The following is a 23,626-nucleotide window of genomic DNA, read 5'->3' on the forward strand; positions in this document are numbered from 1 at the left end:
GAAAGTATGAATAAAAAAGATAAGCCTCACGGCCTCATAACTATCTAAAGACCCCTCTTATTGTTCCTTTGATGCTTCATAGAGGCCTGACCCCTCGATTTGGAACAATCGGATTTAACTAACCAACTAAATAAATTCATTTCTGAGAACATCAAGCTGATTATTCTTCTGTACGTTCACCATAAAGAAAAGAAAGTAGAACTGTTCTTTGTTTGAAGCACTTCTTCTTCTTCACTCTGAGCACTTCTTGGAGCTCTGCTGGAGTCTGTGACACTGACCCAGGCCGTGTGATGTATTGTTTAAGAATTGTTTATGCGGTGGAGCCTCTGCAAAGTGCTATTCTGAGTTGAATGAGTGTTGATGTGGCACTCGGTTGTGTCTTTCAGCCGAGCAGTAAGCAGTCATTATGTGGCTGCTCTCATTCAGACGCTCTCCAGGTTGTTTTTTTTAAAGGAGTCAAGAGAAAAATATGTCCCTTAAAAAACACACCGAGGCCACAACCAAAACAATGCTCCGACCGCTGAGGGACATTCCTGTGTGCATGTTGCTCTTAATTTAATTCGTTGACTTTAAATGTTTCTGCACACTGGTGCTCAGTTCATCGGCCTCCGCCTGTGTCGTGTTATGTCAGGCCTGTCCTCATCCTGATACTCTGTAGGAATAACATACCCCTCTGCAAATTCCTCAAATTCCTCATCCTATTTGTGTATTGGCAGTTTCCAAGCGAAACACTCTTCCTTTCACCCGTTCTGCTCGTTTTTTATTGGCTTGCAGCCAGAGTCCCATCCTGGTTGTCAGAGCTCGCTGATGCACGCAGCAGAGATGTTTGTGATGTGGAGGCTGTGGAAACGTGTTGGCTTGTTTTTCAACCTCCACCAGACCGACACTCACCATGAGTAATGTTTTCCTGTATATGGGCACTTATTAACTTCTAAGCTGGTTTTTACAGACGGACAGACAGACGAGCTTTGTGCTGACTCTCCGGGCCACACCTGAACATTATGTTGATTCTTGTATTCCACATTAATGTTTAACAGCAGGGATGTGCTGTGAGCAGAGACTATATGAGGCATAGACAAAGCCTCTTAAAAATGTAGAAATTGAAGTGATTTAAATAACCTGCATTCTCACAAATGGCCAGCAGGAGGCCACTAAACTGGGTGCAATAAGTAGTAAGACTGTATGGAACCAGATGAGAAAGTTGCCCTACTTTTCACTTGATTAATTAACTCTGAACATATTCCTGTTCAGTTTATTCATTCATAGCAAGTTTCAAGGATTCTTCTAATACAAATAAATAAGATATTTTTTAAAGTTATGGTCCCACTAAGAGTAAAACAGACGATAAAGCAAGATATGTTTCACTCTTTTGACCTGTTTTGGACAAATTGCTACCAAAGCAATCTCAATCTCAAACTTTCACATACTGAAAGTCCAGACCACTGTGTACAGATTTTATATATTTATGTAGAATCATTCTTTAAACAGAGATTACTACCAAAGGAAACTTGCCGGCGTAGGAGAGGAGTCACACTATAATCCTTTCTGGCTCCAGATACTCAAACTTGTGACTTTCCGCTGCTTTATTCACTTTATATTTACAGTCTGAAGAAAACAGATGTTCTTTGAGGCAGTCAATTGTATGTATGTATGTATCTTTATTCCAAATTCTTGAATGCAATTCCAAAACATGACTCTTATTTCTGTAAAACAAATTGAAAATTACCTCCTACTGTAGTGTCAATATCAAAACTAAAAAATACAACAAACAGAAAACACAAACACTCAGTGTTTAACAGGTCCAGAGGTTCCTTTAAAGAATCAGATATACTGTCATCAACGTTAACGTCAGCTGAGACATTACAAGGCACCAAAAAAGATTGTTTGTTACAAATATGTGAGAAAACGTCCCCAGTCGATGATGTCTTTCTCGACCTTGGTGAACTCACAATGACAGCGCAAACTGAGTCATCACTAACACGTTTTAAACTCTTAAACCTGCTTAACCTCAGTCTCACATTTTACCTGCTGGGTGCACGATATCAGAATTCTCTAGTAACACAGGAGGACAAAACGTCACCCACTCTGTTTACCATCTAATTGATTAACTATCATTTTAGCTGTAATGTCAACCTCTGACCTTTCATCACAAGTTTTGCCTCAAATTGTTCAAAGTCTGCGTCACAGACTGATTCCTTCTGTCAGGTTTTGGCGTGAAAAAGTGAAAAAGTCAAACATAGTGTGAAGGAAAGTTTGGACAGGAGGCGGGAACGTAGCTCATGCAGAACTCAGCAGAATTTTTCTGTCCTTTAGAAAACAAAAACATTATTTTGTTTTCGTCTTGAACTCTTTTCTGCCTCCTCCCTGACTGGCAAAGTTGCGGACTCTGTGGATCTTGGCCAGCTGGCTCTCGATGGTCTTCATTATGTCCACGTGGTCCGGGATGTGAACGTAGCGGATGTTCCTGCCCGTGATGAACAGATCCTGCAGCTGTGTGACTTGACCCCGTCTGTCCCGGTACACCACATCCTTCAGACGGACGTTCATGAAGGCGTCCACGTTGACCACGCAGCCCCGCGCAGAGCTCTCGTTCCTCAGGTCTACCGTGGTCACCTCTCCATGAAGGCCCTGCAGCAGGACCACCATGCTGTTCTCGGCGATGGTGCGCTCCCGGATGGAGTTAAAGACTTCAGTCGACCCCGAACCAGACGGAGGGGATCCGGTCTCCTCTGACTCCATGATCTGTGATGACGAGGATATCTGGAGGTCAGATAAAGAGAGGCAGGATGAGCTAAAACTGAAGAATATAATGTGATGAGTGTAAGTGAAGTTTATCTACCACATGTGTGATATCTGTCTATGAACCCCGGTGTGTTTTAATCATTGACTGGGAAATAATTTGACTGATTGTGAGGTCTTAAAACTGAACTGAATACAACTTAAAGCTGAAACTGAAATTAGCCCATCCTGCTCTACTGTTCCACTTTCTTCTTTAACATGCTCACTGTCAAGAACCGGGTCAAACTCACACGTGTCACAAACATAGCTGCCAAATGAATTGGTCTCCCCACACCCACACTGTTAGAGCTCAATCTCAAGGCCATCTCACTGGACAACACACACCCACTCAACTGCCACTTCACCATTATGCCCTCTGGACGCAGGTACAGGTCCCTGTTGTGCAGGAGGGCTCGATATGGCAAAAGCCTGGCGCCTGCAGCCACAGCAGCCCTCAACAAAAGGCCAAAATAAAAAACACCCCAGTCCCACTCTGTCTATATATCTGTATGCATGTTATCTTGTTGTGTTTGTCCATCTGTGATTATCTGTCGGCGTGCTGTCCATAACTGTGGAAAGTGGAAAAGAATTTCCCCTTGGGGACAAAAAAGTAAAGTCTAAAGTTATTGTCATTATAAACTGCAGAATTATTTCATGTATTATAAGAAAAAAAATGTATCTGAATAATGTCGATTTCCAACATGGTGAGTGAAAATAGCTTCTATCTTTGGTAAAACATTTAGTGACGAGTTAATCACAACCGGATATAATGAAAGAACAGATCTTTACATTTAAGAAGCTTAAAACAGAAAAGAAAAAAAAAAGTGATCTTTGCAACTTCAGAAACATAAAACATGTAAATAAAAAGTCTGATAATTTAACACATTTTTGAAAAGCTTTGAAACATCATTTGAACTAACCAGCCTCAAAATACTGAACTACAAACACTAAAGTTTAGAGATGTGTGACGTCCTGCTCTGTCTGCATTTGTTTGGCTTCCTGGCTTGGCAGACAGCAGGCGGAGTCAGGAAGGTTATTAATCCAACTGGGTACACCTGAGTCCATCAGGACTCTGCTTAGAAGAGGCTTCCAGTCTCTCCTCTCTTTCTCTCAGGCCTCCACCAACTGGTTTGCATTTGTTTGCACTTTACAACACAACACTCATCCATACATTGCATTCAGGACTGATCTATCTAATTATGATTGTTTTAACTTTAGTTTGATAATAAATTAACTTCCTTTAAAACCTTGTTTCATGTGTGATTCCCTTCCTTTGTCACTTACTTCGAGCCAGTTCGTGACAGACGCACAATCACTGGTGAAATATTCACAAAGAGTCTCAGCGAACTTAAAGAGAGATGAATGAAGGCGTGTGAGCTGGAACTCTGTCAATTGTGCTGCTGCCTCTTTTGGCAGCGAGTACGGTGGCTGGGAAGTGCAAAGCAAAATTACAGATGTGAGAGAAATTTACATTTTGAAAAAGACATTTACAATCGATGAGACAAATTTACCAACGACAGAATCTTGACAAAATGGGAATGTACCAAATGTCGGAAGTGGACCCTAAGTGATCGAGTGAGGGGGTCATTTTGTTTGTTTCATTTTGTTTGTTTCATTTTGTTGCGGTACGTTCGCTTTCCGTCAAGATTCTGTCATTTGTAAATTTGTTTGGTGACTGAAGTGATAAAAGTGTTTCACATCTTGTAAATTTGTTTTGTCCTTGGTAAGTGTTTTTGGTTTTGTTTCATAAAATGTAAAAATGTTTTTCAAAATGTAAATTTGTCTCACATTTCTGCTGTAGATTTTGTAATCTAATAAAGTAATTTAACACTTTGTAATTTTGCTTTGCACTTCCCAGCCACCGTACAGGAGACTCTTATATAATCATATTCTTTATCTCAACTTGTTTCTTGTTAAACAAAACAACAACACACACACATAATCACAACAGAAGCTGCAGTGGAAAGTGAAAAGTGCAAAGTGCTCCTTTCATGGCAGATGAAGATGAATCCTGACTGTAGAGAGAATCATCATGTTCAGGTAAACACACGTGTCCTGATGTTTCAGTGATTTAATTCAGCTGCTAATAAACTTATAAACACAAGAAAACAACAATTATCGGTTTCTTTTTTCCACAGTGATTACGACGCTCATGTAGAACAGATTAATAGATGAAGAAACAGGTGATTCAGGCGATTTCATTCACCTGCATCTGAAGTAAATAAAGTGATTAATCGCAGGTAGCCGGCTAGCTAACTAGCTCCAGCAGCTTCTGAAATAGAGCACAATGAATAAACATTCTCTAAATAACACCAGTGTCGTGTTTTACATTTACCTGCGCTAGTTGAAGTCGTATCCCACACGAAAACCTAAGTCTAATACCTTCACAGGTGGACGTAGACCGTTCAGAGGAGCCAAGCCGAGTTTGAGTTCCCGCAAGAAGTAAACAGCAGGAAGTGCAACGTGATGACGTGTCAGCTTGCGTCAGAGAAGAAACGAATCAGCGCGGAACAAAAGCGTCCTCTGCAGGCTTCTCCGGGAAACAACGACATACAATAACATGTTTGTTTGTTTTTTAAACCGTCTTTATTGACAAATTTAACATATTCAAAAAAATGTTTATACAAACTCTTGAAGAGGATGAACATGCAACAGCAAAATACACAGGAACAAGTTAATTCAAACATAAATCAAGACTAGGGGGGGTTACATATAAAAATAAATACATAAAAATCTAACTTTTCCAAAAGAAAACATCAGGCAAATGTAAGCAGACAACAAACTGGAGCAAGGACAAAAAAAAATTCAACAAGGGCCAGAAATCAAAACAACAAGAATTTCGATAAGTCAGCACTAATCTTTCGAGCAATCCTGCTAGATTTAATTTTTTTCAGAGATAAGAAAAAATATTTAAAATCATTTAAAAACCAGTCAAAGGAGGGTTTGCTGTTTCTCCACTTACTACAGTGAATATGATATTTACTCATGAGTAAAATAACATTTACCATGTCAGTAATTGAAGGGTTTAAATTATCCATAAAATAGAGAATACTGTAAGTATGACAGCTATTCGGTTTAGTATCCAGCAGAGGGCAGCATTCCTCTAAATCAGGGGTGCCCAAACAGTCAGATCGCGATCGACAGGTAGATCGCGATCGACAGGTAGATCGCGATCGACAGGTAGATCGCGATCGACAGTCAGATCGCGATCGACAGTCAGATCGCGATCGACAGTCAGATCGCGATCGACAGTCAGATCGCGATCGACAGGTAGATCGCTGACTGATTCTCAGTCGATCGCGAGATGTTTAGTCAATATAAAATACAATTGTAAAATAGAAAAGTGATTTCAATTTCATCTCATTGCACTGTTTCCCACACACGATACCTGTGTGGGGAGCCCAAGTATACTTCCGACCTGTGTGTATTTAATTATTCATTTATTCATGAAATTGCTGCGTGCATGAGAGAGCGAGCGAGAGAGAGAGAGAGAGTGCAGGCATGCGCAATGACGTGCAGGTAAAACCGGGGGGGTAAATGTTTTACAAAAAAGTCATATATAGAAACTATGCAACGAGTATTAAGCGCATTTGATGAAGCTGCAGCTACTTTTCTCTGCTCCTCTCTGCTGTCATGACTGTGAGCATCGCGGGGGACGAGACACACCAACAAACAGCGCAAACGCACACGCACACACACACACACACACACACACACACACACTTGCACTGGAGCACCAGCCACCACGCAAACCTTTTTACTTTCAGTGCTACAGCACACAGTTGATCCGTGATCCGTACGGACCGAGGTGGGAACACACGTGACCCAGTCAAACAGTCGGTTGGACTTTACTCCGTTCACTCTCACCGTGTCTGCAGCTAATTTAACAAAAGCAACATCATCTCACAGCAGCCTGCTGTAGTCTGTGAACATCTCCACACAGATTGAAGTTGTTTGTTGTAAACTAAATTAAGGGAAAAACATATGTGAAAAAATAAATAAAATAAAGAAAAAGAAAGAAAGAAAAATAAAATAAGAGTTTAAAAAATTTGCATTATTTTTTACAGAACTCTCATTTATTATATCTGAAATTATTTTCTGTTTGTTGTGTGAGTATTAAATGCGTTTGGAGGCTGTTGGTAAAGGCTACGGCTCACTATGTGGACTGGTAGATCTCTGCAGACTGGTAACTTTAAAAGTAGATCTTGGTTTAAAAAAGGTTGGGCACCCCTGGTTTAAATTATCCATAAACTAGAGAATACTGTAAGTATGACAGCTATTCGGTTTAGTATCCAGCAGAGGGCAGCATTCCTCTAAATTAATGTTTGGTCTTAACATCACTGATCCTGCATTTTAATAAACTTCAAACACCTAGATTTCTGATCTTGACGATGAGAAACTGGAGCTGAAGAAGCAACTGAACGAACTCAAGTCTCAACGTGATGCCATTGAAAAACGAGAAACTGAAAGGCGACAGATTGAAGAAAAGAAGCACGTGGAAGAGATCCAGTTCCTCAAGAGAACCAACCTGCAGATCAAGGTGACATGTCAAGGCTTCATACCACAGAAATATATCTTCCCCCTGCACTTGTTCCTGTAGTGGATGTGGTCATGATGTTAATATTCTTATTTTGTTTTCCTCTTTAGACCCAACTGGAATTGATCCTCACACCAAAGAAGTAACACCACCATCAATAACAGAGTGGCCATTTGACTTGTTTCTAAATATCTGTTATAAGTTCACCGTCTTTCAACTCCTTGATTCCATTAATATGTCCTTTTTTGGGCTAATTTAAATAAAATAATCATTACTTATTGCCTTGACTGTCATATTTGTCAATAGTGTAAAGAAAAATGCACTCCAGGAACCATTTTTAAGTAGATTTACTGTTCTTGAGTACTTCATTTTTCTCCTCCAATTCGACAGGGTTCTCCCAAGTTAAGGAATTACATCTAGGGGTGTTTAAAAAGACTCTTATAAAACCCAATAATAACTGTTGATAGAACTTCACAGAAAGTGAAATCAAAGCTGAATCATTTAAAAAAAAAAAAAAAAAAATTTATTGGTATCCTGATAAGTTGTTGAATTTTTCATGAAATAATATCAGTCAGTCTCTCAAAATGTGGGAATTCAGATCTTCTGGTAAAATGAATAATACTGCAGATACAATAATTCAGAGGTTTTTTGGACCATTGTTTAGATATGTTTCATTGAATTTGAATTTTAACAAGCAGAAAATAAAACCAAAAAAATCATTGATATTAAACCTATACCCTTAGATCCAGTTCAACAGTTAAATGACAAATGGTTATCAAAATGATATTAAAGTATATAAATGAAAGGCTTTTTTTAAACAAGCAATACTTTTATTTGAATGGTAACACGCAAGTACTCTCACTGAGTTGACATTTGTAATGGGCTCTTATCTGTACTTAACTTTAAGGATCTCAAATCTCATCCAACAGGGGTGCTAGCTGGTTTTTACAAATGCCCTCTAAAGACTTTGATTTAACACACACACACACACACACACACACACACACACACACACAGCACTCCACACCAGTGAGCACTGTACAACCAGCATGTCTTTAGTCAGCATGTGAACTAAAGACACTTGATTGCTTGTTATAGATGTACCATGTTTGAGTACATTATAGTTTCGCTGTCAATCATTGCAACTGGAAAAGGACAAATTATCGCGATCGTGTTTGGCTTTATTGTGGAGAGTTGGGAGAGAATCAGCAGGGGTTCATACAGGGAGCAAAGCCCAAACAAGCAACTGCACTTTAGAAAACAAGCCCAGAAACCCACAACCCGCGACTGAAGATATTTACAAGCGACTTTACAGAAAAACAAGCCCAAAGTCGCTCATAACAAGCGGACCTGGCAACACTGGTCACACTTTCCTGACTGGATCTTTCTAGGTTTTGCTCCACTTCTTCTTCGGGTAGATTCGAGAATATTCTTAAAGCTGCGTCAAGTTTTCAATTAGTGTCGGATTTTACTTTCAAAACAAAACGAGTTCAAAACATTTCCTACCTACCACTGCCAGTAACATTAAACTTGTATTTTATGTCGAAAGTCTAAACAGGAAACATTTCCCATGACAGACGCTGACTTGATGCAGGTGTGTGCGAAACGTCTCGAAGCAGCCAGACTGAGTGCTGCCACAGGTATAAAGCAATGACAGTTACAGAAACAGACCAGACGACAGCGACAGAAGATTACTTCTCTTCACAACACAGAACATTCAGCTTCTAATTGTAAGTAGCCTACTACATTCAGTCATGATCCAGAAACTATAGTTCACTCTGAAACTTTGATGCTTTTATGTTTGGTAAAAGCATGTTAGAATTGTGATATGATTAAATATAAGTGAAGTCAATTCTTTGTCAGGCCAATGAGTACATCTTCAGTTTTTGTGTGTGTATTTTGCCCAAATTGACCAAACCTGAACTGTTTTTACATGAACTAATAATGGTAGATGTGACAATTGTTCCTCTGCACATTTAAGAAAAAGCTAAAGAATACCAGCTCTTTCATGAATACCTACTAACTTAATGATGATGGTCTCCATATTATTGATGATGATGATGGTAATGACGATGGTTTTTGTTTGATAACAACGACTTATAAGATGGTTTCTATACTGATTAGAGCTCTCAAGAACTGCCCTCAATGTTGTGCTTTGCCTCTGGTCACTTCCTGTCAGCACCTGTGTGTCCAATCAGACTCAAAGCTGATCGTTTGCTCTTACTGACATTGTTCCCTTTTTTTCTAGATCCTTGCTTGTGTTGTACTTACTCTCTGATGTACGACGCTTTGGATAATAAGTGAATTGTAGAACTATAGAATTGTAGAAAATAGTCTACAGTTGGTGCAGTAATGTTGTTTAACCCTTTCCCAGGTGACCATCAGCAGTAAAAATGTCTTCATCTGGAGGTGTAGCAATTGGGATCGACCTGGGCACCACCTTCTCCTGTGTCGGAGTTTTCCAACATGGAAAAGTAGAAATCATTGCCAACGACCAGGGTAACAGGACCACCCCCAGTTATGTAGCATTCACTGACACAGAGAGGCTCATTGGGGATGCAGCCAAGAACCAGGTGGCTCTGAACCCCAGCAACACTGTGTTTGATGCCAAGAGACTGATTGGAAGAAAGATGGATGATCCAGTGGTGCAGGCTGACATGAAGCACTGGCCCTTCAATGTGGTCACAGATGGAGGGAGGCCCAAAATTCAAGTGGAGTACAAAGGTGAGAACAAATCCTTCTACCCGGAGGAGATTTCCTCCATGGTCCTGGTGAAGATGAAGGAGATTGCTGAGGCCTATCTCGGTCAAAAGGTGTCCAACGCAGTCATCACAGTCCCGGCGTACTTCAATGACTCTCAGCGGCAGGCGACTAAAGATGCAGGCGTCATCGCAGGACTGAATGTCCTGAGGATCATCAACGAGCCCACAGCAGCTGCCATCGCGTACGGTTTGGACAAAGGCAAGTCGAGAGAACGTAACGTCCTGATCTTTGACCTAGGTGGAGGAACCTTTGACGTGTCCATCATGACCATTGAAGATGGTATCTTTGAGGTAAAATCCACAGCTGGAGACACTCACCTGGGTGGAGAGGACTTTGACAACCGCATGGTTAACCACTTTGTGGAAGAGTTCAAGAGGAAACACAAGAAGGATATTAGCCAGAACAAGAGAGCCTTGAGGAGACTGCGCACAGCTTGTGAGAGGGCCAAGAGAACCCTGTCGTCCAGCTCCCAGGCCAGCATCGAGATTGATTCTCTGTTCGAGGGCATTGACTATTACACCTCCATCACCAGAGCTCGCTTTGAGGAGCTGTGCACCGACCTGTTCAGAGGAACATTGGAGCCGGTGGAGAAAGCCCTGAGGGACGCCAAAATGGACAAGGCACAGATCCATGACATCGTCCTTGTGGGAGGCTCCACCCGAATCCCCAAAATCCAGAAACTGCTGCAGGATTTCTTTAATGGCAGGGAACTGAACAAGAGCATCAACCCAGATGAGGCGGTGGCTTACGGTGCAGCTGTCCAGGCTGCCATCCTCACTGGTGACAACTCTGGGAATGTTCAGGACCTTCTGCTGTTGGACGTGGCGCCATTGTCCCTGGGTATAGAGACAGCTGGAGGAGTCATGACATCCCTGATAAAACGCAACACCACAATCCCCACTAAACAAAACCAGGTGTTCAGCACCTACTCCGACAACCAGCCTGGTGTTCTCATCCAGGTCTACGAAGGGGAAAGAGCCATGACTAAGGACAACAACCTACTGGGCAGGTTTGAGCTGACAGGAATCCCTCCTGCTCCACGAGGAGTCCCACAGATCGAGGTCACCTTCGACGTGGACGCCAACGGGATTTTGAATGTTTCCGCAGTGGACAAAAGCACCGGCAAAGAGAACAGGATCACCATCAACAACGATAAGGGCCGTCTTAGCAAAGAGGAGATTGAAAGGATGGTGCAGGATGCCGACAAATACAAAGCTGAGGACGAACTTCAGAGGGAGAAAATTGTTGCCAAGAACTCACTGGAGTCCTACGCCTTCAACGTGAAGAGCAGTGTGCAGGACGAGAACCTGAAGGGGAAGATTAGTGAAGAGGAGCAGAAGAAGCTGATTGAGAAGTGCAATGAGACCATCACATGGCTTGAGAACAACCAGCTGGCTGATAAGGAGGAGTACCAACACCAGCAGAAAGAGCTGGAGAAAGTGTGTAACCCTATCATCAGCAGGTTGTATCAGGGAGGAATGCCTGCAAGCAGCTGTAGGCAGGAGGCTGGATCCGCAGCCCAGGGGCCCACCATTGAGGAGGTGGACTAAAGTGTCCTTTGATATGGACTCTGTGATCTCTGGGACTTTCTGACATTTATCTGTAATCTTCTCTAGTTGGTTTGGTCATTTCTCTATTTTTATTATATTCAAGAAACCAAAATGCGAAGATATCTCTCGTACAAATACTATTTTTTTAACTGCCCTCTCTTTAATCCTATACATTTAGAATATAGGTCTTGCTTCTTACCATACAATGTTTTTATCCTGTTTAACTGTATTGCATAAGATGTAAAAATTCTTAGATTTGAAATATATATGTCATATTACCCATGAACGACTTAGCAATAAATGTGAAAATGCAAAAGAATCTTCATGCAGTTTAGTTTTATCCTTATTGTTTTCACCCATGTCCCCTAGGGTCAAATTTCAAAATAATCTATTTGATTTAAAGTTAAGGAACACTGCTAAATATATGCTACAATAAACACTTTTGATAATTCAATAATGTGTAAGTGATCTGTGGTACTACTGACAAAGTCTTAATTGAAGATGGTCAACAATATAAACATATTTTACGGAGCATTTGTAATGAGGATATGGTACACTGTTAAATGTTTGATCAACAATATATCACAGATTAAATAATACTAAAATTATTGTCTTTGAACATACATTTTAAATATGAAAGATTACTCTTATATTTGACGATATAAATCAATCAATCAATCAAACTTTATTTATACAGCACCTTTCAGACAAATTCAATTGCAGTTCAAAGTGCTTAACAAGAGTGCAGAAAAGTTGTTGACAAAAAGTAGTTTATAAAAATCATTGATAAAATCATTGAGAGACTAATGCACACCAATAAGAATTTAAATGTATAAAAATAAAATAAAAATAAAATACGACACATAAAAGCAACAAGATATTAACATAAATACATACGAGGAAAATATTTAAAATTGTCGTAGGATTAAAAAAGACAATACAGTAATGTTCAGATTTGAATTGATATAAAACACTATATAAAAGCCAGACTGAATAAATGAGTTTTAAGACTGCGTTTAAAAATCTTGATATTCTGGGCTATATAATATATAAAGAATATATTATGAAAAAAAATTGACACATCAAAGCAGCATGTTGATCCAAAAAAACAACATTCTTTAGTAAATCACTAAAACGGGCCACTTTGTTGCACTAGACTAGAGGCTACTTTTACTCTTCATATTCAAATGAGTATATAGACTATTGTAATGGGAGAATTAGTAGGCCTTTGAGTATAAGTTTGGCCAACATGAAGCATCTATTATATCCTACTTGTGTCATCCGTTAATCACAGCAACACGATGCAGCTACATACATAACAGTCAGATCGATGGATGGATGACAGTAGGCGTACAGTAGCCAATAAAGGACAGTTATGTTGGACCCCTTCAGGATGAAGCGGTGTAAGTAATATTTACAGTCTATGGGTGTAAGTGATGAACAGGGCATGAGTTTGTGAGTTTGTTTGTATGAAGGGGTGGGAGGAAGTCTGAAAGGAAGCTGTAGCTCAGCATTTCCCACCGTTTCCTCAACGTGTTTATCGTGTCATTTCTCGGAAGGCAGTAATGACTCGACAAAAATCCAGAGGTTTTGAATCCAATACTTGTTTGTTAAAAACATATAATCTAACAAAATAATGTAGCAAAAGGCTTAGCCTTAGAGATATTTTACATCTTTTAACCCCATCTTGCATGGGTCTGGTACACATATGCTCATCATTTTAGATGGGGCTGAGCACAACACTTAAATTCACAATAATTTGTCAACTATTAGACCAATGTGCCGTGTTTGCCCCCAGTCAGCTGTGCAATCACTTCAGCTTTCTGTTGTATGTTTGAAGAGATTTGATAGACCATCGAGTCAAGCTGTGTCCCCCGCCTTTCAGAAGCATGAATGGCTCTGTTTTAACCCCGCCAAGCACAGGGGCTGCAAACTCCTCTCCTTTACCTCCTTCCCCCTCCCCATCTCCATCTCCTCCTTCTCCCTCTCTGCTGCCCCTCTCCCCACGGCCCCACACCCCCTTTGCCACCTCTCGTGAACCCTCCACCCCAGGCTCACGTGAATTTGCACTATATCTGTTCATGATCAACCTATTGTCTCAATATGTTAACCTCTTGTATAAATGATATGCAATCTCTTTTCAAAACACCTCATTTCGACTTAGGACATAGACCAACTAAACATTGTAAATGGCTAACTTTCAATTTGTAGTGTTTGAATAGATTTAGAGATGTGTTCCTATTACTCTGTTTTTCCCTACAACATAACCAACTCAACTGATATCAATTATTTAAGGTAAGATCAAACTATAAAAAGCATGAAGGTTTATTTACAAATCTTTTTTTTTATCGCACAGTCCTGCAATGCAACCATATTTTAAAGTCCAGAAAGCCAGTTCTCAAAACATATTAATTTCTATTAATCAACATTGTTATGACTATGACAAAGCCCCTTAAAACAATAAGACATTTGATTTATAATGCACTTTACATTTGAAGCAAATCTATTGTATTGTACTGATTCATACAATAAAAAATATTTTGACACATTGTTAAGTTACTGCTCACATGCAGCATATTCGCTTAACTCATCCAGATCTTAATGAAATGTAGTCATTTAATAGAAAAAGGTGTAACAGTCTTGTTGAATACACATTGTCTCTGAACGTGTCCCTTTTTCAAGATAAATACATCCGGTAATTATTCCATCAACATTAAAAAAAAAAAAGAGAAAAACAAAACTTAATAAGAATATATATGCTTTATTGAAAACACAAAATTAATTATATTGCAACTTGACAATGTGCTTTTTAAACTCTTTATCAAATATATACATATAGGATCTCACAAAGTTGAGTTCATTCATGCTACAGGGATTATAAACACAGGTCTACTTTACTTTAAAATTAAACTATCAAGTGTAGAGCTTCATTCATGAACGACTGGATATTAAAAGCCCACAGTGAGCGATTATAGACTAATCCAGAGTGAGGCAGTGAAGTTGAAACAGCAAAAGAGTGATTAATAATGTTAAACTACAGATCAACATCAGAGGTGGTCCATCATGGCCAGCAGGTCGTCTCCCTTGTTGTTGCTGCTGCTGCTGCTGCTGCTGGGATCATCAGGCTGCTCTTCTCCTTCTGTAAACTGTCCCGCGATGCGAGCCAGCTCAGTCGCGACTTGTTCATCCTGAATCGAAGAAACATGTCAACCGCACATTTATACACAAAGACCAGTCATGTGGCCGCTGTAAAGAGAGCATATCATGTTTTATAATATACCTACAATGATGTGTGGTATGAATGAATTCAGTGACTCATCTTTTTAATAAATTCATAATAATAATCATTTCTCAGATTACTTCATGCCTACAGACTGTGTTAAGCCTAAAAGCTTATTTTCAACTATATAAACTTCCATACTGAACCTGCATAGCTTGAATATTTAACACTCCAAACAAAGGCTCCTCGGCTCCACCGGCTGTTCTCCTGTAAACAAAAGTAAAAGTCACATTAGTGATGTTAGTTCATTGATTTCAGAGAACAAGAAAAGACGAGGAGCACTCACTCCGCCGCCTCCTCCTCCTCCTCCTCCCCCTCTTCGTCTGTAGTGAACAGGTTGATCCTAAAGTAAGGTTCCGATTTGGGCGTGTTCTCGGCCTTCATGCTGCCCATCAGACGAGCCAGCTGGTTCAGCTCCTCTTTGGCCAGCAGGTTCGGAGAGTCATCAGTGTGCTGCGGGGGTGAAGGAAGAGAAACTAGAGTCCACTGGATGATATCATTAATCACAAGAGGGGTAAAAAAGTGTCCTGACTGAGATGTAAATGGTAAATGGACATGAGCTTATATAGCACCTTTCTAGTCTCCTGACTACTCAAAGCACTTTTACACCACATGTCACACCCACCCATTCACACACTGATGGTAGTGATTGCTATGTAGTATCATCCATCAGAAGTAACTAATCCCATTCATACACCACCACTGAAGCAGAGGTTACAATTCAGGGTTAAGTGTCTTGCCGAAGGACACATCAGACATGTTACCCAGCTGGGGATTGAACCCTCGACCTTCCGGTTGAGAGGCGTCGACTGTACCAACTGAGCCACAGTCCCCCTTAAAGCAAAGTGTCCTGATTCTTAATTTTTGAAAAAGAGCAAACATGCAGCCTGTTATCCAAGTGCAGTCTTGTCAAACTGGAAGAGGGCCGAGGCTGCCCGTTCCACTGACAGTAAGTCCATGAACTATTTTAACTAATTGTCATTTTCAATGCGTTTCTATAAGAGCTGAAGTCTGTATTCACACTCGTGCTCTCCCATTAAATGTCTGCTGTGGTGCTGTAGCGGCCTCCAGACAAAAACTCTGAAACCAGTTTAAAGTAATCAGGTGTGTTTTTAATTCCTGTATGAGACAGGAAGACTTCAGAACTCCAATTCATGAAATCAAATTGATTGTCTCCATCCCAGAGAACATGGGACCTTGTCAAAATATATATTTTTAATTGTGTTTATGAATGAAAGAAAAACATATTTTAACATTGCAGCGTTTCATGAGGCTCCCTCTAGTGGACACTTCTGTACCTTGCACATAATTGTGAATAAAAAGAAAATTAAAATATATTTTTTAAATCACTTTGCATGCCCAAATAAATAAATAAAAAATACATTAAAATAAATTTTGCTCCATTATTTATTAATTCACATATGAAAGGAGTCAATCAGTCTCTTTATGTTGTTGGGGCTGATGGGGAACTACTTTTTCTTCTTCATGAAACAATATAATGTTTCTATCAATCTCTATTTGTGCATCCGTTTACATTTAATAATTACAAGATTTGTATACTAAATAATAATTTGCAAAGAAACTAAAAACAGAAACAAGAAGAAACAAACATGTTTGTTTAGATCAGATAAAGACCAATGTAGAAGTGGAGCTAATTAAATATATTTAAGAAAGTAATTCACTTATTTCAAAGACAATTTGACTTTGTTGAAATCAGTGTGAGTTTGAATGTTGGAATAAGAGAAAAGCTCTTCACATAAAGGCCCTTTGCATTCACTTTTCCTCTACATAAAGGTGTGTCAGTATGCGTGACGGGATGTTGAAACGAGGGCTCAGCCAAACACGCACCGTCTGTGGGATTCTGTAGGCTAACCTAAATTTACACTCTTACTTAAACAAGTAAATATTTGATTGATGCAGGAAGAATAAAAGAGACTGTAAATCTTTCACAAAGCTTTTTTTACGGAGCCGCACCTCTCCAAAGATACAATGGCAGGCAATATAAAAAAATATTTTTGTCACGATCAGTGAAAGAGTCATGCAGAGTTATTCTCCTATTATTAATTCTAGTGTAGGTGAACTGCGAGCTATATAACAGAAAGAAAAGAAGTGCTTGTGCTCTTAAGTTCATGCTCACTCAGTCTTGTAAAAAGATGCCATTTTCTGCTTTTTTCCAAGTCAGATTTAGGTATGTGAGAAAATATGCTGCAATAACTAATGATGTTTGTTGTGCGATCTGCAAAAAAATCTGTTATTCTCCTGACACCAGTATTAAAATTTGACAATAAAGGAAGAGTTACAGTCTACTTTTACTTGGATTTAAAGTCCCAGTCTGTCATTTTACTTGCAAATAAGCGATGAAACTTAATGTCCTTAAGATAGGTTCGAGTGCAGAGGATGTAATGGATACAATTGATGGTTTCCAGGATTAACAGCCCTTGGATATTCAGATATAATTATTTAAGCATCATCATCAAATTAATATTGAGAGGCCTTCAAAGCTCATCAAACAGGAAAACTCACTTTCAGTGGCGTGTCCAGAAAGATGGGTGGCCAGGGGTGGCACGGGCCCCCCTTGAAATCTTATTGGCCACCCCAGGTGCCAACCCAAAAATCCTTAACTATGATTGGCCAATTGCCTGGCCAGAGGTGGGATTATGTTTAAATCCATAGTTTCCAGTGAGAAGGTGCTTGTTTGCAATTTTAAAACACTTCAAACTGTGAGTTTGTATGTAAACACGAAGTATCATAAAATGTCCGTTTAATTACACCGGTGAAATCAATTAGTCCTTTTTTTTTTTTTACCTTAACTGAGGAAGCTTTGGATGTGTGTGTCTCCTCTGGATGGTTCACAGTGTACCTTTAATTCAAGAGGCACAAAACACAGCACCGGGTTGGGAACCAATGATATAAGCCGTAGTAAAAGTGATGCCATAGTTGATACCTACATGTTCAGCCCAAGTCTTATGACTCTGTCTCCATGTAGCTCAAAAGATCCCTCTCTGATAGGGCTGGTGTAACTTCCTCCTGTGGGGAACTCACTTTGTTTGACTTCTTTTCCTTTACTGTCAAACGTCCTGTGGAAACAGGAAGCAGATGATGACACCCTGGAGTTTTGATTTTTTAACATGAGGCCAATAAAGCTTGTCAGCAGAGCGTTCATGGTTGTGTCAGACCTCTGTGTAAAGCTGCTAATGGAAAACAAGTGTTAGAAAAGCTGTGTGTTTATGAATCCCAATGACCACTACAGGGACTACAAAAACAACATAGGTGTGCAAAAGTTTAGTATATTATTCAGCCTTCATTTCGCTGAGAATCATACTTGTTCTGTGACCTTTTCTGGTTTTGTTTTCTCGAAGAAGCCAGCTTTAAGTTTAGAAGATCATTTAGCTTTCCTAGCTAGCCTTTGTTAGCTACTGCGGTAAGTGTCAAAAATGATTTTATCAGAAGTTGAAGAATAGAGTTGTTGAATGCTACTGGAATGGATGCTAAATGCTAGCAAGACAAAGTGAGGGACTAAATCAGGCATCACACTTTGTATGTCATCATTAACATGTATTTGATCTGGTGCAGCACTTGATAGTTTGATAGGATTTTGTAAATATCATAAACACACATTAGATGTCGTGCTGTATAGCTTGTCATATTCCTACCTGATAAGACCTGGAATATCTACGCCATGAGGGACTGGGCCTGATGTCGACAGGACAAAACGTCCATTTGGATTCTGGACTTTATTTTTCATGAAAAGTGACACCTAAGACAAAAGGAAAAATATTAGCAATTGTTATATTATTATTTCATTTGTATGTTTGGAGGGATGGATGAATGAAAGGCACTCACACGAACATGGCTGTCTGATAAAAATATGAGCAGCGTTTGTCGGAGAAGCTGGAATTCACCTTCTGATAACGATGAGTAAACCTGCGGCGAAGAAAAAAAACAGGTCACACAGGATGTAGGCTACAGTGATAACAGTGACAGCTGGAATCTAGACAGTATGGACTAACTAACTAACTGTACAGGCAGTTTTTACCGCCCAGGGTGACATGTGTCACAGCTGTTCCTGGATTTGAACATGGTAGAACAATAAGAACTTGTGAGTGTGGCTCTCAATGTACCTCAACGATTTTCCTGTGAGCTTCTTCCACTTGGTTCAGGGCCACAGGGGTTTCCTTTACCAATTCCCTGATGGTGTCTATGTGATTGTACGAGATGAGGAGCAGGTCTCTCGGCCGTGGACAAAGGAAGACTTGATATTTGACGGCCATGATCATCAACTCATAAAGCTTCAAGAGCAGCAAAGAAAAGAGTATCAAACATTCACATACAACTGATCTTATGTGCTCCTTAACTGAGAATATTCATCTTTTTCAAAGTATAAGTAGTGATTAGGACTTGAGGCTTGATGACATTGATGGCTTGACATTGAAATCATAAAGGAGTTGTCCACTAGGAACTACTGTATGAACAACAACTAACAGTTTAAAGAAAAGTAATTACTGTGTGATGGCAAATATCTTTTAAGGACGTAACGTTAGCCAAAGCTAGAAAATGACAGCAATCAGTGAATCCCGTCACTAATCATACGGCTTTGTTTTGTTATTTAAATTCAAAACGATTAAATCCAGTGTAAAGAAAATGGAAATCAGTGTCATGATGAAAAACTGAAACATGCCAAAACACAATTCTGTCAAGCTGGTGTCAACATTAGCTTCCCTGTGTAGAATTCCTTTAGTGTGCTGAGCCAGGCCAATCAATCAAACACTCTGAAAAGTACAACTGTCAAAAATGAAATAATATGTTGGGTGCCGCAGGTCTTGTGTCTAGTCTGGGTGCCCCATATACAGAGGCTACAGTCCTCAAGCGGGCTGCCCGCGTTAAAATCCGACCTGTGTCTCCTTTGAAGCATGAAATTGCCCACCCTCTCTGTCCCTGATTTCTGACACTATCCACTGTCCTGTCTCCAACAAAGGCATAAAAAAGCACAATATAAATATTTTTTATTTTATTGTTTGCATTACTATAAAGGGTACTTGATATCAGCAGATACTCAAGGCTTGATATCAGATTTGTAGCTGAACACCTTTTTTAAAACCTTTGGATTTTACCTTCAAACAACACTGTTTGTGAAAATCTTAAACATGAAACAAAATTAGTTACATCCTTAACAGATATTTGAGGTACGGATTAAAAATGAAGCAATTGAAGTAGTAAAAGAAGTTAAGTATCGAGGCATCATCATGGATGAGAATTTAAAATTTGACAGTCAGGTTAAGTGCATTGTGAAGAAGGTCAAACCAAATCTAAATTGTTTTCGTTTTATTAGAAGGGACATTTCCTGTCAAACTGCCAAATTATACATGCATGCAATGATTTTTTCACATCTGTCATATTGCATCACATCATGGTCCCAAACTTCTCCAACTACATTAAAACCTATTGTTTCTTTATATAAGCAGACAATAAAAGTCATGGACCAGAAACCTATGAGGTGGCATCACTGCGGCATTTAAAAAAACACACAACCTTTTCACCTTTGACAATTTTATGAATTTTAGTAATTTTAAACTGTTTTTTAAAATGTGTAAATAATCATGTGTCACCACTGTTATCTAAATTAGCCATTAGGCGTCAGAGCTCTCGTAGGGCAGTCACACGAGCCTCCATCAGCGGTGATTGTCTTGTCCCAGTGTACAAGACATCCTTTGGCCAGTCTGCTTTCTCTGCAAAGGGGGCAAAACCTTGGAACTCTCTGCCCACTGGCATAAAACTAGAGAGCAACAGGAATGCTTTTAACATCAAACAATGGCTGAAATCAAAACAACAGTGCTCACATGAATAGCTTCTGACTGGTTTATTGTTTGATCATGCTGCCTTTGCTCTACGGTTTAAGTCTATTTATTTATTCTCTCCTTATTGTTTTCCCTGTTTTATTGCTTTTCTCCCTTTCTTAATTGTTTTCCTTTCTAAAGCCTCCCGTGGACAGGTGTCGAGAACTAGCATGCTTGCTAAAACACTTAAACGATGCATCTGGTTCGTCCAATGTATCTGCCAAATAAAGTCTATTATTATTATAGAGCGCTTAAGAATAAATAAGTGCTGCGCAGGCCTTGCATGTCAGTACACACTCATGTATATTTTTCAGTAGTAAAAAACTTGGTCACTGCAACTACTCAGAAATAAATGTCTAAACTTCATTTAATTAAGTCCATATTTCATAAGACTTGATTTGTCTGGATAAATAATGTAACAAATGGATTGGCTGGACCTGCTCAAGTGTCTTGTGATAACATTTTTTATGAAAAAGATTTTTTCCCATAAATATTTAAAAACATCTTTCTTCATCATCTTGTACGTACCCTGTCCATGCTTGCCGGGTTTAGCCTCATGATTGATGCGTGTGCTAAACGAGTAAGTACTGTCTTCAGCGTCCTATGAGAATACAGCTGCTGAGGTTTGAGAAGTTCATCCATAAAGCCTTTATTAAACATGGTGCCGACGATGTCATTCATCACTACAAACAAAGAAAGCAGAGAGGTGGTTAATTCTTCTTAGAATATGCGACAAAATCTTTAGTTTTCTCTAAATGTTATGCATTATTGTGAATTTATTGTTTTAGACCGATTTACTATGATTCCTAGTCGAATATAGGAATTAAACTGCATCCACCTTGCTTGTGTTTTCCCCCCAGTATTATTAATTTAAATGAAATAAAACAAGTCTATCTACTTTTTTTATGAAGGCTATTTCAGTATGGGATTTAATGGTTGCACAATCTAGCCAAAACTCATTATTTTGATTTTCACAGCTGAGATTGCAGGAGGCGAATGGCTACTCTGCTAAGCTAGTTTCCATTAGCAATAAATTAGCTAGTTTTAAATCCCCAACACCTCTGGATTAGCTACTAATAGACACTACATAACATACACGCTGTTATATATCCACACCCCCTGAAACAATTCATAGTATTTCAATCAAAGTAAAATGAGTCAGCAAACTCCATGGCTAGCTGAAACATTTGATTGGTAGTTCTCTTGATTAAGCTAGCTAGTGCTCTGTTTGTTTAATGGTGTTTTAAATTAAGAGTGATATTTTAAATGTGTTTAAATATGTCACTGTTGCTAAAAAGTCAGATTCTTGAATTTACTACTAAATTACTTTTTTCTGCTAAAGCAATAGCCTATGGTAAAGACAACTTTGGATCTATGAATGGACCTCACGGTATAGTTAGCCTATCAGTTTATAAGCCACTATCAAGGAAGAAGGGTTGAACATAAAGTATGTTGAAGTATGACATGGATACCTCTTTTTCTGTCATACTCTGACCACACTCCTGCATCCAAGAAGAGTTTCCGAGAAAGAGAAGAAAAAAAAATAGAGCTGTCATTCAGGTTGTTGCAAATGACAAATATAATGCACATGTTGAGTTCATAAACTGACGTCTGACGGCTACAGCTGTCAAAAGGAGGGAAGACTTGAGGCTAAACACGTACACACCTAACAGGCCTGTCAAGCTATTCAGCACTACCTTTCTCTGAATTGTCCTCAGACGTGTTGTGAGCTTGCAGGCGTTGGTCCAATATGTAAAGCATCTCTCCACCAAGATTAATGAAGACCAGAGGGAGAGTTCTCACAGACATCTTGCAGAAGCAAAGCAGGGATTAATTCCTAGAGGTTAAAGCTGGTGCAGAAGTAAACTTTACACACAACTGTGCCTCTTGCGAATCAAAATCCCTCTTGACATTTCAAAGGTATTATCCAACCGTAGCCGTCGTGAATTGCCACTGCTAACAAGGTGTCCATGTTAAAGTCTTATCTGATCCTGATTCTGCAGATAACCTGTAGCACTAAGATGTAACAGGTGGTCAGGAAGAGGATCAGTCGAGGCCTCTCACGAGCTTATTGGCCAGGACAGAAAGACGTGTCAGCAGAGCACACCCAACCACAGAAGGACTACAGCTATATTTTCTTTTCCTGGTCAAAGACAACCAAACAACTGTTACTCACAAGAGTTTGTGTTTTGGGGTCAGGTTGACACATAATTTAAATGATGATGCCTACAAGAGACAAGTCCTACGAAAAAACACAACATCTATATCATGTCAGCAAAAAAATATTTCACCCTGATGTGAGAAGCGGATTAGGTGAACTTGGCAAAGAGTAGTGTTCTCCCCATGACTGTCCCTGAAGTCTAATTTTACAACCTTAACTGTTATGATATCAGCCGCTTTTACAATGCTCACATTTCTTTGTCTCTCTTTCTCCTGCTCCCTCCCTTTCATTCCAAATAGAAGATTACAGTGTGGAATCATGCAAATTAAAGTTTATCTTAGTACTCATGGTAACACCAGCTTACTCCAAATGAGACAGCTGCCCATTTTTTAACACTCATGTTCACAGGAGAAAGGTTTGGCAGCCTTATTGAACATTTCACAAATTGATTAAATTGGGACTAAAATGTAAAAACATCCAGGAAAAACAACAGATCCTGACTGAGCTCATAGACTTAAGACTAACCAACCAATAATGGAGATTCATCACTACCTCTGGCTTCTCTCTATGTAAGTTCAACTTACTGTAACATTGGTAATCGTACTCTGTGTTTTTTTTCCACCATTGCACCTTTTCTGCAATCGCATCTCTCAGTATGGAATGCTGTTTTGTGTATATTTAGCTGGTTTTAATGTGCTTGTTGTTGAACATTTATCGTCAGAA

The 23,626-nt window shown here is 39.4% G+C and overlaps 3 protein-coding genes across 5 annotated transcripts; 1 reads left to right on the forward strand and 2 right to left on the reverse strand.

Moving 5' to 3' along the window:
* Positions 1-1,647: 1,647 nt before the first annotated feature.
* lsm10 (LSM10, U7 small nuclear RNA associated) lies at positions 1,648-5,249 on the reverse strand. Of its 3 annotated transcripts, none has more exons than XM_065948512.1 (2): positions 5,161-5,249; positions 1,648-2,760 (listed from the first exon to the last, which is right to left on the reverse strand). In XM_065948512.1, the coding sequence occupies exon 2, from the start codon at positions 2,737-2,739 to the stop codon at positions 2,326-2,328; it is 414 nt and encodes a 137-aa protein (XP_065804584.1). In that variant the 5' UTR covers positions 2,740-2,760; positions 5,161-5,249; the 3' UTR covers positions 1,648-2,325. The 3 variants fall into 3 exon arrangements, with proteins under 3 accessions (XP_065804584.1, XP_020497960.1, XP_029134805.1); XM_020642304.3 differs by having other exon boundaries at positions 5,114-5,246; XM_029278972.2 differs by lacking the exon at positions 5,161-5,249 and adding an exon at positions 4,063-4,340.
* A 3,657-nt stretch (positions 5,250-8,906) lies between these two features.
* On the forward strand, positions 8,907-12,236 carry LOC109990239 (heat shock 70 kDa protein 1-like). Its single transcript, XM_065948515.1, has 2 exons — positions 8,907-9,045; positions 9,690-12,236. The coding sequence occupies exon 2, from the start codon at positions 9,709-9,711 to the stop codon at positions 11,626-11,628; it is 1,920 nt and encodes a 639-aa protein (XP_065804587.1). The 5' UTR covers positions 8,907-9,045; positions 9,690-9,708; the 3' UTR covers positions 11,629-12,236.
* A 2,133-nt stretch (positions 12,237-14,369) lies between these two features.
* oscp1a (organic solute carrier partner 1a) lies at positions 14,370-22,757 on the reverse strand. Its single transcript, XM_020642316.3, has 11 exons — positions 22,440-22,757; positions 22,215-22,244; positions 21,271-21,425; positions 19,030-19,197; positions 18,752-18,832; positions 18,562-18,665; positions 17,857-17,985; positions 17,714-17,768; positions 15,195-15,361; positions 15,055-15,115; positions 14,370-14,816 (listed from the first exon to the last, which is right to left on the reverse strand). The coding sequence occupies exons 1-11, from the start codon at positions 22,549-22,551 to the stop codon at positions 14,676-14,678; spliced, it is 1,203 nt and encodes a 400-aa protein (XP_020497972.2). The 5' UTR covers positions 22,552-22,757; the 3' UTR covers positions 14,370-14,675.
* Positions 22,758-23,626: the final 869 nt, after the last annotated feature.

The sequence above is a fragment of the Labrus bergylta genome, chromosome 19, assembly GCF_963930695.1.
Source record: "Labrus bergylta chromosome 19, fLabBer1.1, whole genome shotgun sequence".
Classification (NCBI taxonomy): domain Eukaryota; kingdom Metazoa; phylum Chordata; class Actinopteri; order Labriformes; family Labridae; genus Labrus; species Labrus bergylta.